Source organism: Primulina tabacum, chromosome 10, assembly GCF_025594145.1.
Source record: "Primulina tabacum isolate GXHZ01 chromosome 10, ASM2559414v2, whole genome shotgun sequence".
Classification (NCBI taxonomy): domain Eukaryota; kingdom Viridiplantae; phylum Streptophyta; class Magnoliopsida; order Lamiales; family Gesneriaceae; genus Primulina; species Primulina tabacum.
In genome coordinates, this window is record NC_134559.1 from 8,354,565 (window position 1) to 8,369,275 (window position 14,711).

The 14,711-nt window shown below is 34.0% G+C and overlaps 3 protein-coding genes across 3 annotated transcripts; all 3 read left to right on the forward strand.

Annotated features, from left to right (window-relative positions):
- The first annotated feature begins 1,158 nt into the window (after positions 1 to 1,158).
- On the forward strand, positions 1,159 to 6,466 carry LOC142505810 (omega-amidase, chloroplastic-like). The gene is made up of 10 exons (XM_075618918.1): positions 1,159 to 1,508; positions 1,884 to 2,000; positions 2,459 to 2,683; positions 2,795 to 2,888; positions 3,104 to 3,178; positions 3,933 to 4,011; positions 4,687 to 4,702; positions 5,165 to 5,245; positions 5,376 to 5,458; positions 5,859 to 6,466. The coding sequence occupies exons 1-10, from the start codon at positions 1,233 to 1,235 to the stop codon at positions 5,944 to 5,946; spliced, it is 1,134 nt and encodes a 377-aa protein (XP_075475033.1). The 5' UTR covers positions 1,159 to 1,232; the 3' UTR covers positions 5,947 to 6,466.
- A 539-nt stretch (positions 6,467 to 7,005) lies between these two features.
- LOC142505442 (protein BIG GRAIN 1-like A) lies at positions 7,006 to 8,637 on the forward strand. The gene has a single exon (XM_075618426.1). It carries the CDS (start codon positions 7,476 to 7,478, stop codon positions 8,538 to 8,540), a length of 1,065 nt encoding a protein of 354 aa, XP_075474541.1. The 5' UTR covers positions 7,006 to 7,475; the 3' UTR covers positions 8,541 to 8,637.
- A 2,548-nt stretch (positions 8,638 to 11,185) lies between these two features.
- On the forward strand, positions 11,186 to 14,434 carry LOC142505438 (vacuolar protein sorting-associated protein 2 homolog 1-like). Its single transcript, XM_075618420.1, has 5 exons — positions 11,186 to 11,417; positions 12,404 to 12,534; positions 12,961 to 13,065; positions 13,851 to 14,111; positions 14,209 to 14,434. Exons 1-5 carry the CDS (start codon positions 11,381 to 11,383, stop codon positions 14,344 to 14,346), a joined length of 672 nt encoding a protein of 223 aa, XP_075474535.1. The 5' UTR covers positions 11,186 to 11,380; the 3' UTR covers positions 14,347 to 14,434.
- Positions 14,435 to 14,711: the final 277 nt, after the last annotated feature.

Below are 14,711 nucleotides of genomic sequence, written 5' to 3' on the forward strand. Positions count from 1 at the left end.
TAGAGTAAGTCTCTTGTGAGATGGTTTCACGAATCTTTATCCGTGAGACGGGTCAACCCTACCGATATTCACAATAAAAAGTAATAGTTTTAGCACAAAAAGTAATACTTTTTCATGGATGACCCAAACAAGAGATTTGTTTCACAAAATACGATCCGTTAGACCGTCTCAAGCAAGTTTTTGCAAATCTATTACAAAGTAATTCAAAATTTCAAGTGAATGATTATGGAAAAGAATGCGAAATTAAGATAACGGCATACGGAAATAAATCGATCGCTAATAATTATATTCCAACATTTCGCACAAAGCACGAATAGTCTTTATCTAAATTGAAGAAAAAAGCAACTTTTGGACCATTATGGAATAATAATAAAAAGTTTCCATTACAAAATTATATTATATTAATTTAAAGCTCCTTCGAGAGTTTTAATTATTTTATATGATAATATTCCAAAATACACATGATTTATTGCAATTTTTTTTTATGATGATATATCTGTTCGTTATTTTTCGACGTACACTAAGTAAATTTCGAATTGACACTATAGCGTACGAACAATATACATATGACACATATATTGTGATTATTGGAATAAGATGGACTTTGATTTATAAAAGCTGGCAGGTGAGGGGGAATAAGTTTAAATGAAAGAATAAAAATACATTTGAATCGCTTCTATCGATGAATAATAAATGAGTAGATCTTTTGTGAGACAGTCTCACGAATCTTTATCTGTGAGATAGGTCAATTCCTACCGATATTTACAATAAAAAGTAATACTCTTAGCATAACAAGTAATATTTTTCATGGATGACTCGAATAAGAGATCTATCTCACAAAATACGACCTGTGAGACCGTCTCACACAAGTTTTTACCATAATAAATATACATAAAAAATTTTGTGAGACGATTTTATGAGTCAATTTTGTGAGACATATATTCTATTTAGGTTATACATAAAAAAATTTTATGTAAAAAAATATTAATTTTTTTGTAAATATGATTATTTGATATAGAATAAATATTGTGTATGATAATTTCACAAATTTATTAGTATGAAATATATGGATTGGATTCATATTTAATATAAAAAAATATTTTTAATATAAAATATAATATTCAAAAATTGAAATGGATATCAGTCACATGTCATTAATTCGACTTTCCAGTTTAACCGAATCAAGAATCTTTTAAAGATTTCCAAAATTGAATGCCGCCGCCGCCAATAAAATGCTCTCTTCACCTTCGCACCAAAATCACAGTCCCCATTTCCCGATTTGTTCTCGCCAAAGATCTTGCTTCTCTCCCGAAATTCGTTTCCTCCCCGCATTATTATCCTCCAGAAATCTCGACAGCGGCAGCATTTCCTTCTGCAAAAGGACAATTATGACCAATTCCAGCGGTGCAATTTCATCAGTAGCAATGGCGAAAATGGAGTCCTCATTCAAGCCAGAGGAAGCTAGAATTCCTCCTGAAATTCCATTGTCTATACCTCCTATCACCAAAGTAATGTTTCTGTTTCATTCATCTATCTTCAGTGTGTATTATCTGTGTTCTCTCTAAGTGCATCGATAATGGAAAATTCAGTGTAAGTTGTATATCATTAGCACAATTGAAAAAATTGTCCTTTTCTTGCTGACTGGTCGGGGTTTGAGCTCCTGGGTACCTGTCAAATTATTCATGAATTGTGAAGAATCTAATCCGGAGAGTTGTTTTGATAGACTTTATTTTTAGTTAGTAGTGTATATAAAAACACACGCAAATTTGGGTTTTTTTTAATGGCACCTACCTCTTCATTCTGTTTATAGAATTGGTTTTTTTTTGTTTTATCAATGTTTATAGAATTGTTGGTTTTGATACATTTTGTTAATTTTTCTGCAGTTTAAAATTGCACTTTGCCAGTTATCAGTGACCGCTGACAAGGAAAGAAACATTGTGCATGCTCGGCAAGTCATTGAGGAGGCTGCAGGGAAGGGTGCTCAACTGATTCTTCTTCCTGTGAGTAGGAATTATGAAGATATAACATTCTGTCTTCTTGGAATAATTATTTGCTTATTCTCTTATATTTGCCATTTCCTGCGCGTATTTATGTGATTTGAGTTCACTGAAATATTTAAAAATGACCATGGAAAGGAAGTCTCAACATGATTGAGTAGCTGTGCTATTTAAAACTCCACCTTTTATACACCTAATCTAACCTTTATCATTAGGAAGCTCTCCGGATCATCATTTCCAGACATAAAAATGATTGATTAAGTAGCCCTATGGCTCAATAGCTAACAAAATGCTAATTCATTTTCAATGTCTCTTCTCTGTCATGACAGGAATATCTTTATGATTAGGAAGTTTTCCAGATCATCTTTTCCAGACATATACGTGATCAACTAAGTAGCCGTATGGCTCAATACCTAAAAACATGCTAATTCTTTTTTAACTTTTCTCCTCTGTCATGACAGGAAATATGGAATAGCCCATATTCAAATGATAGTTTTCCAGTATATGCAGAGGATATTGATACAGGTGGTGATGCATCTCCTTTGACTGCGATGTTGTCTGAACTTTCTCAGACTCTGCAGATTACCATTGTCGGTGGTTCAATTCCTGAAAGAAGTGGTGATAGGTTGTATAATACGTGTTGTGTCTTTGGAACAGATGGAAAGCTCAAGGCTAAACACAGGAAGGTCTGAGAATTTTTTTAAGAAATAATCCACGTGATTTTAATATCAAATGCACTCATTTGACATTGATATTCCCGGTCTCCAGTAATTTCAGGAACCTGTTGTTATTTACAGATTCATCTCTTTGACATTGATATCCCCGGTCAAATGACTTTTAAAGAATCAAAGACTCTTACAGCAGGGGAGACCCCAACTACTGTGGACACAGGTTTTATGTGCTTTCTTTGACACATAATGAAAATCTTCATACTATATTTGAAGCATATTTAGGATTGTCTTGGGTGTTTATTTTTGAAGGAGAGGATATCATTATAATTGCTAATTGATTGAGAAATATGTTTTTTTTTCCCGAAGAATGAAATGATGATGCATCTCAGGTTTTTGGTACTACGCTTGGAATATGATTGGTGCCTGTTTTTGTAGATGTTGGTCGTATAGGTATTGGCATTTGTTATGACATCCGATTCCAAGAGCTAGCAGCTATATATGCAGCCAGAGGTTCGGTTTCTTGTTCATCTATCAGTTGTGGTGTTGATGCTTTTATTTTGCTTCTCTAGTTAAATTTTCAAATGTTAAATTTGATAAATTAGTGATGAGTATTTTCACGAGCATAGTTATATTTTGAAAAAAGAATGTGATGCACTTGCCTACATGTATGCTCTGTTGGCCCGTATACCTGATGATTTATGGGACTATAATATCTGAATTCTTATCCCAAGGGATCGTCAACTGTTGTATATATAGAATGGAGGCCGTGATAGTGCATCCTATTTATGAATGACCTAAGCATTCATTTTTTTTTACGTACCTGGTAGTTGGTACTAGAATTTGCGCTATTGGAAAGAAGAAACTTGTTTTCATCTATAACCCTGAAGTACGCGTAATCGTGGACATAACTTGAATCATTCAAGTCTCCTTAAGCATCATTCATGGACAAATATAATTTTTTATTATAATACAATCATGATTTCTCTCTAGCATCATATTCTTTGTTCATTCCTTTAAATTTATCACTCTTTTGTGTTTTTCTCTATCTTAATGAATTCAGTGGAATAATCTTCCTTTGCTAGTTCTCTTTTCTCATATTCTTATTCTAATTTATATTCCTTTATCCATTGAATTGCATAAAAGTAGCATGCTATTTTAATCCTTTAGACTCATTACTTGAATGATCTCAATATAAAGAAAGTAGCCATTCTTATTAACATGGCATTAATGTTTCTAACTGACCATTATCTTGTTATATTATCAGGTGCTCACTTGCTTTGTTATCCTGGGGCTTTTAACATGACTACTGGTCCCTTGCATTGGGAGTTGTTGCAGCGGGCAAGGTAATATAATTTCGTTGATTGTGTCTAGCTTAGAGCTGTAGCCTAGGTAAATATTATTCTAAAAGTTTGTTTTCAGGGATTACCATATTGCTTTAAATTATTAATATTGTTTTGGTTGTGTTTCACGTTGCTATGATTACATAACGGTTGTGGCCAATAGTGTGATTAAACATAATCGTGTATGGATGGAAATGCAACTAGTTGAAGGTGGGAATTCCTTTATAGTCTAAACTGAAAAAATCATTGAGCAATTCTTATGCTAAAAAGTTGGATTCGCTCTGTCACTAGTTTTTCCACGAGTAGTACCTTTTGGGGTAATGTTATTTAAGGATTCCTTCTTTGGCAAGGTTTTATGTTATCTCATGTGATTTTATTTCGTTTGTATGAATCCATACTTGGATATCTGACATATTGTTTTGAATACATGAAATAAGATTTGATCTAATAGCAATACTTACTACTTGAGATGGTATGATTATAGGCGCTTGATGAACGCTTCTTGACATGGTCACTGGCTTTTGTATATTCTTCATCCTTGAAGTTAATGTTTTTTTATACCGACATTTTGGCCACATCATAATGAATTGTTCTTCAATCTTTCTTGTTTATCCATTTTATATTATAATTTCACTAATAAAACTCTATTGACATTCATGTTTGCCTTTTGATCTTCAGGGCAGCAGATTGTCAGGTACTCTCTCCTCCATTTTTTTACTTTCTGAAATGGCTTATCAGCTTCTGGTTTGAAAAATGCAACTACTTCATGGATATTTTCCATTATTTCCCTAATGTAGTGTAGCCTTTCAATTTTAAAAAGGAAACATGGAACGGTTTACCTGAAGACCGAGATCCTGTACTTAGATGTAGGATCCTGGAGAGTAAAGTTTTGTGCTTAGAACAACATCAGTAGATGCTTGGGAATAAATTTGTTTACGCCATGATAGTAGCATATGTATTGTCACCTAATACATTTACTTAAATGCGATGAAACTATGAGCACATTTTGAACCGTAACCAAAAAATGTATTCACTACTTTTTAGTGAATCGAGTTACTGATCCAACTTCCATGGTATTTTCTTCTCAATCATGGAATTGACCTTCCGCAAATGCAGTATTGCATCTTATACTTTACCGCTGCTGCTGGTCTGACAGCTTTATGTAGCAACATGTTCGCCTGCTAGAGATACTGGTTCAAATTATGTGGCTTGGGGGCATTCTACTCTAGTTGGACCTGTGAGTATTCGTTTAATATTTGCTGAAGTTCTTTCAGTAATTTGATGAAAAATGGTCTTCTGTTAAATTTTCCCATGGAAGTCCTGAAAAAATGATTTCCTTTATGGAATTTCTGTGAACACTATGACAGTTTGGCGAAGTGCTTGCAACCACAGAACATGATGAGGCAATCCTTATATCGGAGATAGATTACTCAGTTACTGAGCAAAGAAGGTAAGAATATGTTCATGGACTCACACGTCAGTAGATTTAAATTACTTTTTCTTATTTCCTTTTAGTGCATGAATATATATGTGCGTATGTATATATTTTATATTGTGTCTTCATTTTAACCTTGACAATCATACTCATTATGCATCCGCTGTATATCTTCCTGAAATACTAGTATATTGTATTTGAACGTAATGATGTCAATTAATCCTTTTTGCCCATTTTTCTTTCTTGATTCCTATGGAGCAGTTGGGATTTAAAATGAATTAATCCATCTCTCGGTGCAAGTTTAGTTCATTGGCGTTCAGTAAAAAGCCTAATAAAATTCTGACCTGTGAACAAATTTATAGTCCAGACTTTAATCATGACTTCTGATTACCCATGTCGATTTTCACTTTTGCAGAAGATACCTTCCGTTTCAGAGGCAACGCCGAGGGGATCTTTACCAGCTAGTTGACGTTCAGAGGCTGAACTCCACAAGAACCACTTGACAACCATTTGTTCACATGAACCATTTGAGATAGCTGGTAATGAAAACATCAGATTCGAAACATTTAGCCATTTCCTTCAAGTTTAGGCCGTATGATGCTCGTTTTTGGTCATTCTTGTGGCCTTTTTCTTTGCTGACCGTAACACATATAAGTTACTTATTACACAAGAAATGCGGGAAAAAAAAGAAAGAAAAGAAAACTGCATAGATAAATGTTTGTAATTTTTCTATCTTAGCAAAAGCTAAGTAGTTAAAAATTGCTGCAAGTCTAGATTTTAGGGAGTGGATCGAACAATATCGCGTTTCAAATATTTGCCCATAAATCACTTTCTTTTTGGGGGACATGTAGATTCGAAATAAAGGGTATACAAAGGCCAACAAAACAGCAGCTTGTTGGCCACTCTGACTGAGTCTGTACTCATACCAACCGCACGCGTGGTAATGCAGCTTTAACAACCGCCTCTATTCTGTATTTCACTTCACACTTACCTACAAAGTACAAACATTTCGAGTGTCTTCTTTTGAATCTACATATTCACACACATAATTTTTTTAGTAAAATATAATATATGTCGAATCATGCTCGTTCTGGCTTTATTTGTTCTTTCACTTAATAGTAAAATTCACAAACAAATTTTGTGTTTTATCCTTATTAATTCATCTAAAAAGTAGTTCAATATTTAGCTAACAATAATATATGACAAAAATTTGTGTGAGACAGTCTCACGGGTCGTATTTTGTAAGACATATATCTTATTTGGGTTATCCGTGAAACAATATTATTTTTTGTGTTAAGAGTATTACTTTTTATTGTGAATATTGTATAGTTGATCGTCTTATAGATAAAAATTCGTGATATCGTTTCACAAGAGACCTACTTATAATATATTAGTAAAAAATTAAAAGAATGTTATTAAATATAAAATTCGGGTTATATATTTTGAGATAACCGAAAAAGGAAAAGAATATTATATAATTGAATTGAGATGGGAGGAGTATCATACAATGTTTTAAAACTTATATTATTATATTGAAGATGAGAAAATGAAAAAAATTAAACCTTTTTCCTAGAAAAAAAGTGGTATACATACATAAAATTATGTTTGGTACATTTCCAATATAACAAGGTGTTCACGCTACCCTCCATTCGAATCGGATGCATGTGTTTTTTTTTTTATATTTTTCAAGAAGTATGTAAAATTTGATTTCTATTTATCACTCATTCCTCATATTATATATGACATGGTACTTGTTTCCCTCCAATTATTTTAATCCATGATCCAAGCCGTGGCATTTGGCTTTTCTCCTTTTCCCCCATTGCTTTTTTTTTAAAAATTTCTTTTTTTATGAAATCCTACTGCCCCCCCCTCCCCGCCCTGCTTTTCAATTCTAGTAAACATCAAGAATCTTGTCACCTATCATCCATGTTCTTTTTATTTTCTATGACTTCATGTACTCACACACATTCAAGTTCTTTACTTTCACATGATTCTCCTTTCCATCCCCTTTAAGTGTTAATAACTTGGCTGAATGCCTGAATTCGCACTCGTGCAACAGAGCTTTGTGTTAGATAACATGCAGCAGTCCTTTTCTTCGTCTGTACTCGATGCCATGTACCGGTCTATGGATGAATCGAGACGAGCCGGCGATGATCGACATGCAGAAAAGGGAAACTTTGTTCACAGGAGAAACAATTCTGCACAAGTAGAGGAAGAAATCGAAAGCCTCAGACGAGCGATCATTGTCGAAAAATGGATGCTAAGTCACAGAAGCAGCACCATTTCCACGAGGCATTTGCCATCATATTCAGGCTCATCGACAGATTCAAGCATTTTCTCATCTTCCGAAACGGACTCCTCGGCTTCAAGATCCACCCCAAAATCATCACTTTTCCCAATTCAGAAGCCCAAACAAGCTCAAACTCGACTCGTCGACAAGCCTGAGGCTACGCCAAAGCGTGAAGGGCGATTTACAAAGACGAAATCCAAGGCAATGAAGATATACGGAGACTTGAAGAAGGTGAAAGAGCCCGTTTCACCGGGAGGTAAACTCACAAGTTTCTTGAATTCCATCTTCAGTCCAAGAAACCTGAAGAAAAATAATCAGAGCCTGGAAGAATGGAGCTCCATGAGGAAGTCAAGATCCATGAAGGACACGAAAACCACCTCACTTTCCTCAAGTTTAAGCAAAAACCCGTCTTCCAAAAGTAACAAATCCAAGAGATCAGTTAGATTCTGCCCTGTTAGTGTCATTCTTGATGAAAATTGCCAACCCTGTGGACAGAAAAACGTACACGACGACGAACATTCAGTCAGCGCCTCCATGCCTAGTCATGTTGGTAGCCATTTCATCAAGAAAAATATCGATAGTTTTCGAGTCTACGAGGGGAAGAATACTAGACAGAAAGAATTTATAGAGTTCCATGAGTATGATCATTGTGATTTTGATGATACAAGTTGTGCAAGTTCCGATCTTTTCGAGCTCGAAAACATTGGCAGGGTTGGGATTGAAGCCTATGAAGAAGAATTGCCAGTTTATGGAACTACTGATATTAAAATGAATCAGGCGATTGCTAGAGCAAATTCACATTTATGATTACTCATTTAGGCTTCCAGCATCTGTTTAGCTTGCATTGACTCTCTCTATGTGTGTGATTTAACAAGTCATTTGCATTTCAATTGTTCTAATTTTCCATCTCTATGCAAAATTAGTTACATGCAATAGTCTTTGTTAAATTTGTAGTGTCTACACGTTTCGTGCGTGTTAAAACCGTCGCATAACATGAAGTGCTGTATATATATCGATTCATCGTAAAATTATTTGTATTTGTATACATACGATCGATTCGCGAAAAATTATACTAATTGAGTAGAAAGTATTTGATCATCCAAAGACTGATGAGCGTGGAATTTTCATATCAAAATATGACGTATGATAAAAGATTTTTCATCGTGTACATGGGATTTAAATGACTTTGAATGTGACAAATTTTACATAAAGCTTGGTGATTGCTTTGTAGAGTGTAATGCACTTGTTAGTGTCACGAATTCTTTGAACTTAAAGGAAGAGAGGTGAAAAACGTGATCGAATAACGGAAAGTTATGATGATGTTGAAAATTGTTTGTTCCTTTGGATTCAAGAAAATATTATACGATTTTGATTCGAATATTGTTGCAATGTGGGCCATGATTCACTGTCATTCCCCATTCACACTTTCTTTATATATATATATATATATATATATATATATTATTTTTTATGCTACAAGTATTACTTTTTATTGTAAATATCGGTAGGGTTGATCCGTATCACAGATTAGGATTCATGAGACTGTCTCACATGAGACCCACTATATATATATATATATATATATATATATATATATGAGACGGTCTCACATGAGACCCACTATATATATATTTATATATATATATATCTTGAGATATGTCTGAATTAGTAAAATAGATGAACATTTGACCAATGGTCGAAATTTATCAGTTTGAATCGGATTTTTGAGCTAACAACTAACAAGAGGTTTGTTAAAAGTGGTATATAGCTTGGGAGAACAAAAGTCTTGCAAAAAGCTATAACTCCATTATGTTGTCTACTAAAAATCTTGAAACATCCAAGCAAAATTGTCAAAGCACCACTTCCAAGTAAGATACTTACAATGATAATGCACTTGAAAATAATCCCAAACAAATTAAGGGCCAAAAAATTATTCTTGGACAAGTTGATGACTTATATCTCAAATGATATTACCAAATTTTGTCGAGTTTGAGATCCAATTGTAACAAACTTTTTCCAATTAAATAAAAGCATTGGACAATGAAAAATTAATTGGAGAATTCTCCCAAAAAGAAGTATTGCATTAACTTGAACAACTCTATTTTATAATACCCACCATGGCATTATATTTTGTTTTCTCTTTCCTTCAAAGGGGAATCAAAGAAAAAAAAACCCTTTTCACACATAATTTTGGCATAAATTTATACAAAATCAATCTCAATAATTGCCAAGAACACTCCATAATATTCATATGTGGGGTACAACTATTTCATAGTAAATTTATTATTGAGGAGAAACGATCAAATATAATGGTAGCTGGATTATATGTCTCTCAAATGACCAACACAACTTAATGAACTTTATTAAGTGGTACAAGATATCAGGTTCGAGACTTAATTATCGATTAATTACCCTATGATATATGATGATATAATTGATCGTGCCATTAAAAAAATAAAATGAAAAATTATGTGAAAATGTAGGCATTAATATAAACATATAACAAGCACGACAATTGGGGATTTTTTTTAAAAAAGAAAATTATGTTTTGGATTTTTCAAATCCAACTTTTGCACTATATAAATATTTATAAAAGGTTGATTAGGATACCATTTCTTGTACCATTTTCAAGCATACTAGTCAAATAAATTAAAATTATATATATTCATTCGGAAAACTAATATATATTTACACATTTTCAAAGTTTGATCGGGGTGTGCATACACTAGCAAACAAAGGGTTGGTTTGGTCGGATCAAAAATTAAACATTGACGGCTATCAAAAGAATTTGACTTGTGCAATAACGAATGAGCAAAATCAATTCCAAGCGTATTTATTATTTTTTTATTTTTTATTTTTAATCGGAGGAACCTGTCGTCTCTATTTTTGGTGTACGCTTGGTAAACCTGAGCACATTTATTTTATTGTCTAAATGCAAAATGTCCCATGTTGATCTTATCGCGTGTGTGTATGTGTGTGTATATATAATATATCTTTTTTTAATATATATATATTTACTATATTATTAAGTGTGAGACCCTTAGATTAATTCCATAATAATTACCTTTCTTACCCTACTAAAAACCACCTCAAATTACTCAATATTTTACATAGAAAAAAATCTAAACAAAACTTTCATTTTAAATTGAACAACTTTTTTAAATTGAAAATAATTTTGTATTAATTGTTTGATATTATTTAATCAAATTAAAAATAATAATAACACATGCAACGCGTGTGCATCTTTTGCTAATATATATAAATATGTTATATCCTCTTCAATGAGTTCCCCGGACTATTAAGGGCCCAATATGTGTTTTAAAATCCAAAAACAATAAGTTGAAGGCCCACATTGCGATCAAACGATCTTTAGTCGGCCTAATTATCTAATATTTTGCCACGTGTCCTACAACTGTAATCAATATCTGACCGTTGGATCGAGAAATGAACAAAGTTGAGCAACATCTTCTCCGCGTTCGTTGATTTCCGCACATATTCGCATCTCCAACCGCGTTGATGTGTGCAAATATTTTTGGTTAAAAACCTTTGTTTTGAAACGATTATTCATTTTGAAGCTTCTTGTGATTCCGACTGTAATCGGAAGTTTTTTTTGCCGGTATCGATCGACCAATTTATCATACATCGCGATGAGTTTCCTGTTTGGAAAGAGGAAAACTCCCGCAGGTAGGATTTTCGCAGCTATTTTCTTCCTGTTTTTCGTTGAATTTGTACTTTTTGTAAGGATTGTAGAGATTGGAGTTTATGCAGTTCGTATAAATATGGATCGCTTTCCGATGTTATTTTTGAATGAACAAAAAAATTATATGACTATTGAATTTTATGAATCAGCTGAGGTATTTCACTTTGGCAAAAATATTTTGGATTTGATGATCTGGTGGTGGGAATTGAAGGTCTGATTTTGTGGAAAGATTATGAGTGTTTTTTTGTATTGTAAGAGATACTAATATATGATGTAGAGATATTCAAAGCGATCGAATGCATGATCTGAGCTTAATAATTAAGATTGAATGCATGAGATAGAGAGTTATGTTGAAAAGCTGAGCTTTTTAGGATTATTTTCCTCTCGGGTTCTTGGTTACTTTGGAGAAAGGATATTTGATGATGGAATCTGTCGAAAGATATCAATTTATTTATCGTCTCTCTTAAGAAATTCGTCTCTTTTGAGGTTTTACTAGCCTTCACCAGCCAGATTCCTCTTTCTTTGAGATGGTGAAGACGTTTAACGTAGATCCTCGTTAAACCCGCGAGTAGAGAAATCTTGGCATGGTAGTTGCCAAAATATGGTTATTGTTGGTTGTAAGATGTTGAAATACGTGTGGAGTCGATAAATCTTGGGGGTGGACAGTAAGTGGGAAAAGATTAATTATTCCTTTTTCTAAAACCCTTGTGAGGTATTCCACCTCTAAAATGTCAACACAGAGATATATTTGTTCGTTTTAATCTGTTGAGGCTTTGGAAATCTATCTTTTTCTATGTTTTTTATTTTTATTCTTATGACTTCTAAATTTTATTAAGGTAAGAATGAGGTGCGCTATAATAATTCTAGATCTGATTTTGGACGTTAAGCTTTAGTCTTGGAATGCACAAATTTTGGTGATCTCTGTTTTATTTCTTAGCTGCTTTCTCATTTAAAATCATGGTGTTCACAGAGCTTCTGCGGGAAAATAAAAGAATGCTTGATAAGTCCATTCGGGAAATTGAGAGGGAGAGGCAGGGGTTACAAACACAAGAGAAGAAACTTATTGCCGAGATAAAGAAGAGCGCAAAGCAGGGGCAGATGGTATGTCACTTCTGCACGTTTTACAGGCATCTCCTAGTCCTAGGTGCATATTTTCGAGAAAATATATTTTGGTTTCATAAATTTTCATTTCATGAAGATGGTGTGTGTTAGGCTGGCAATGTATTTCAGTTAAATTTGTACTCTCTTATTGACAATCAACAAGAGTTTAGATGTGGTTAGGTTGAATCTAGAAGCTGTGAAAGCATTTCAATTTCTTTTATATTCGTCTGGACACATATTTTCTTACAGTTGTGTCAGTCATTGTCTTGCTAAAGGACTTCTTCGCCCTGAATGCTTGTGGCTGGAGTTCTTAGTTTTCTTATTACACAGGCCAACGCCATTGCTCCTTTTGCATTTGTAGTGTGGTACCGACTGTTTGTGTGGGACAAATTGCTCAAGGACATAATTGATTTCAATTTGTTACAGGGAGCTGTTAAGGTGATGGCCAAAGATCTTATCAGAACACGACATCAGATTGAAAAGTTTTACAAGTTGAAATCTCAACTTCAAGGGGTGTCCCTCAGAATTCAGGTGTGTCATGAATTGGTTTCTTGGAGATTTCCAGAAATATCTGGCGATTTTGTGATTCTTTTGAGTATGTTTTAATTTTATCTAAGTCAAGACCGTCTTGAGTTTTTTTATTAATTTTCACCTTCCTTTTTCTCTATTGGGCCTCATTATATTCTGTGCCTGAACTTGATATTAACATATGAAATGGTAGTTTATTTTGCTACGTATATGAGGTGCTTCTAGCTACCATAATTTAGGGCCATTGTTTTAATTGGTAAAAAGTGTATATATTTGGATAAAAATGAGGAATTTGCATGATTCACTATTAATTCTGTTGTGGTCCCACATTAACTCCGGCAGTTGCTTAGTAAAGAGTTTCCTTGGTATGGTTGTTGGCGTGCCTCAAATATGAGATGGGGCTTTTATCTATATGAAAGCTTTCCAATTATCTTTTGGGGTCTTTGAAAGATTCCTTTACTTTTGAAATCACAACCCCATTGTACTTGACCTGTATCTTTTAGAATTTGGCAGTAGATACTGGCACATCTGTTTTAAGGAAGCTGTTGGTCCAAGTAGTTGGATTCTGTGGATTTGGTGGTTTAATTTTTGTAGCTGGGTTCTGTTAATTTGGTTTGTTTTCCATGATTTAATTTCGATGCTTTTCCATTATTGTAATGCTAAAATTCACTGTTGATTCAGCTAAATATGCAATGTGTAGTTTCAACTTTCACTGGCAACTGTTTTACACAGCATTGTTTACCTCGACATGCTAACTGATATAATTGATGAATATTAATTTGTTTCAGACACTTAAATCGACACAAGCAATGGGGGAGGCAATGAAAGGTGTTACAAAGGCTATGGGGCAAATGAATAGGCAGATGAATCTGCCATCGTTACAGAAGATAATGCAAGAATTCGAGCAGCAAAATGAGAAAATGGAATTAGTTAGTGAGGTGATGGCCGATGCTATTGACGATGCATTGGAAGGAGATGAGGAGGAAGAAGAAACGGAAGAGCTGGTAAATCAGGTTCTTGATGAGATTGGCATCGACATTAATTCTGAGGTAAATTTTTTAACACTTTTTATTTCCTTCTTTGAACCTTTAAGTGTTGGAACTCTTGCCTTGCTGATGAACTTATGGCTTCTTCTTTATGCAACAGCTCTTAAACGCACCTTCCTCAGCTGTAGCTGCCCAAAACACAAAGAACAAGGTTCCACAAGCTGAGGCAACAGGAAATGATGATGGTGGAATTGACAGCGACCTGCAGGCCAGGTTGGACAATTTGAGGAAGATGTAGTTGACTTGTATAATAGAATCTTCTCGTGAATTATATGGCTTTGTAAAGATACGGCTTGAAATTATTTAATATATGTGGTTCTTGCAGTCTATTATCAATTATGGTTTTTGATGTTTCACCTACAGTCTTTGATATGCTCAAAAAGCAAAACTCTGTGCTTGAAAAACTGCCTTGGATCTATTCCATCTGAACATGTCACTAATCGATCTTAGATCTGTATCAGCGATCACCGTGCTTCACTCTGGCGCATCCATGGACAGTTTTAAAGAATAATCGCACAAAATACACACAGGTAGCATCCATCCATCAGTATACATTGAAATGTAACCTGGAGTTCTTGCAGGCATGTTGATGTTGGTCGATTG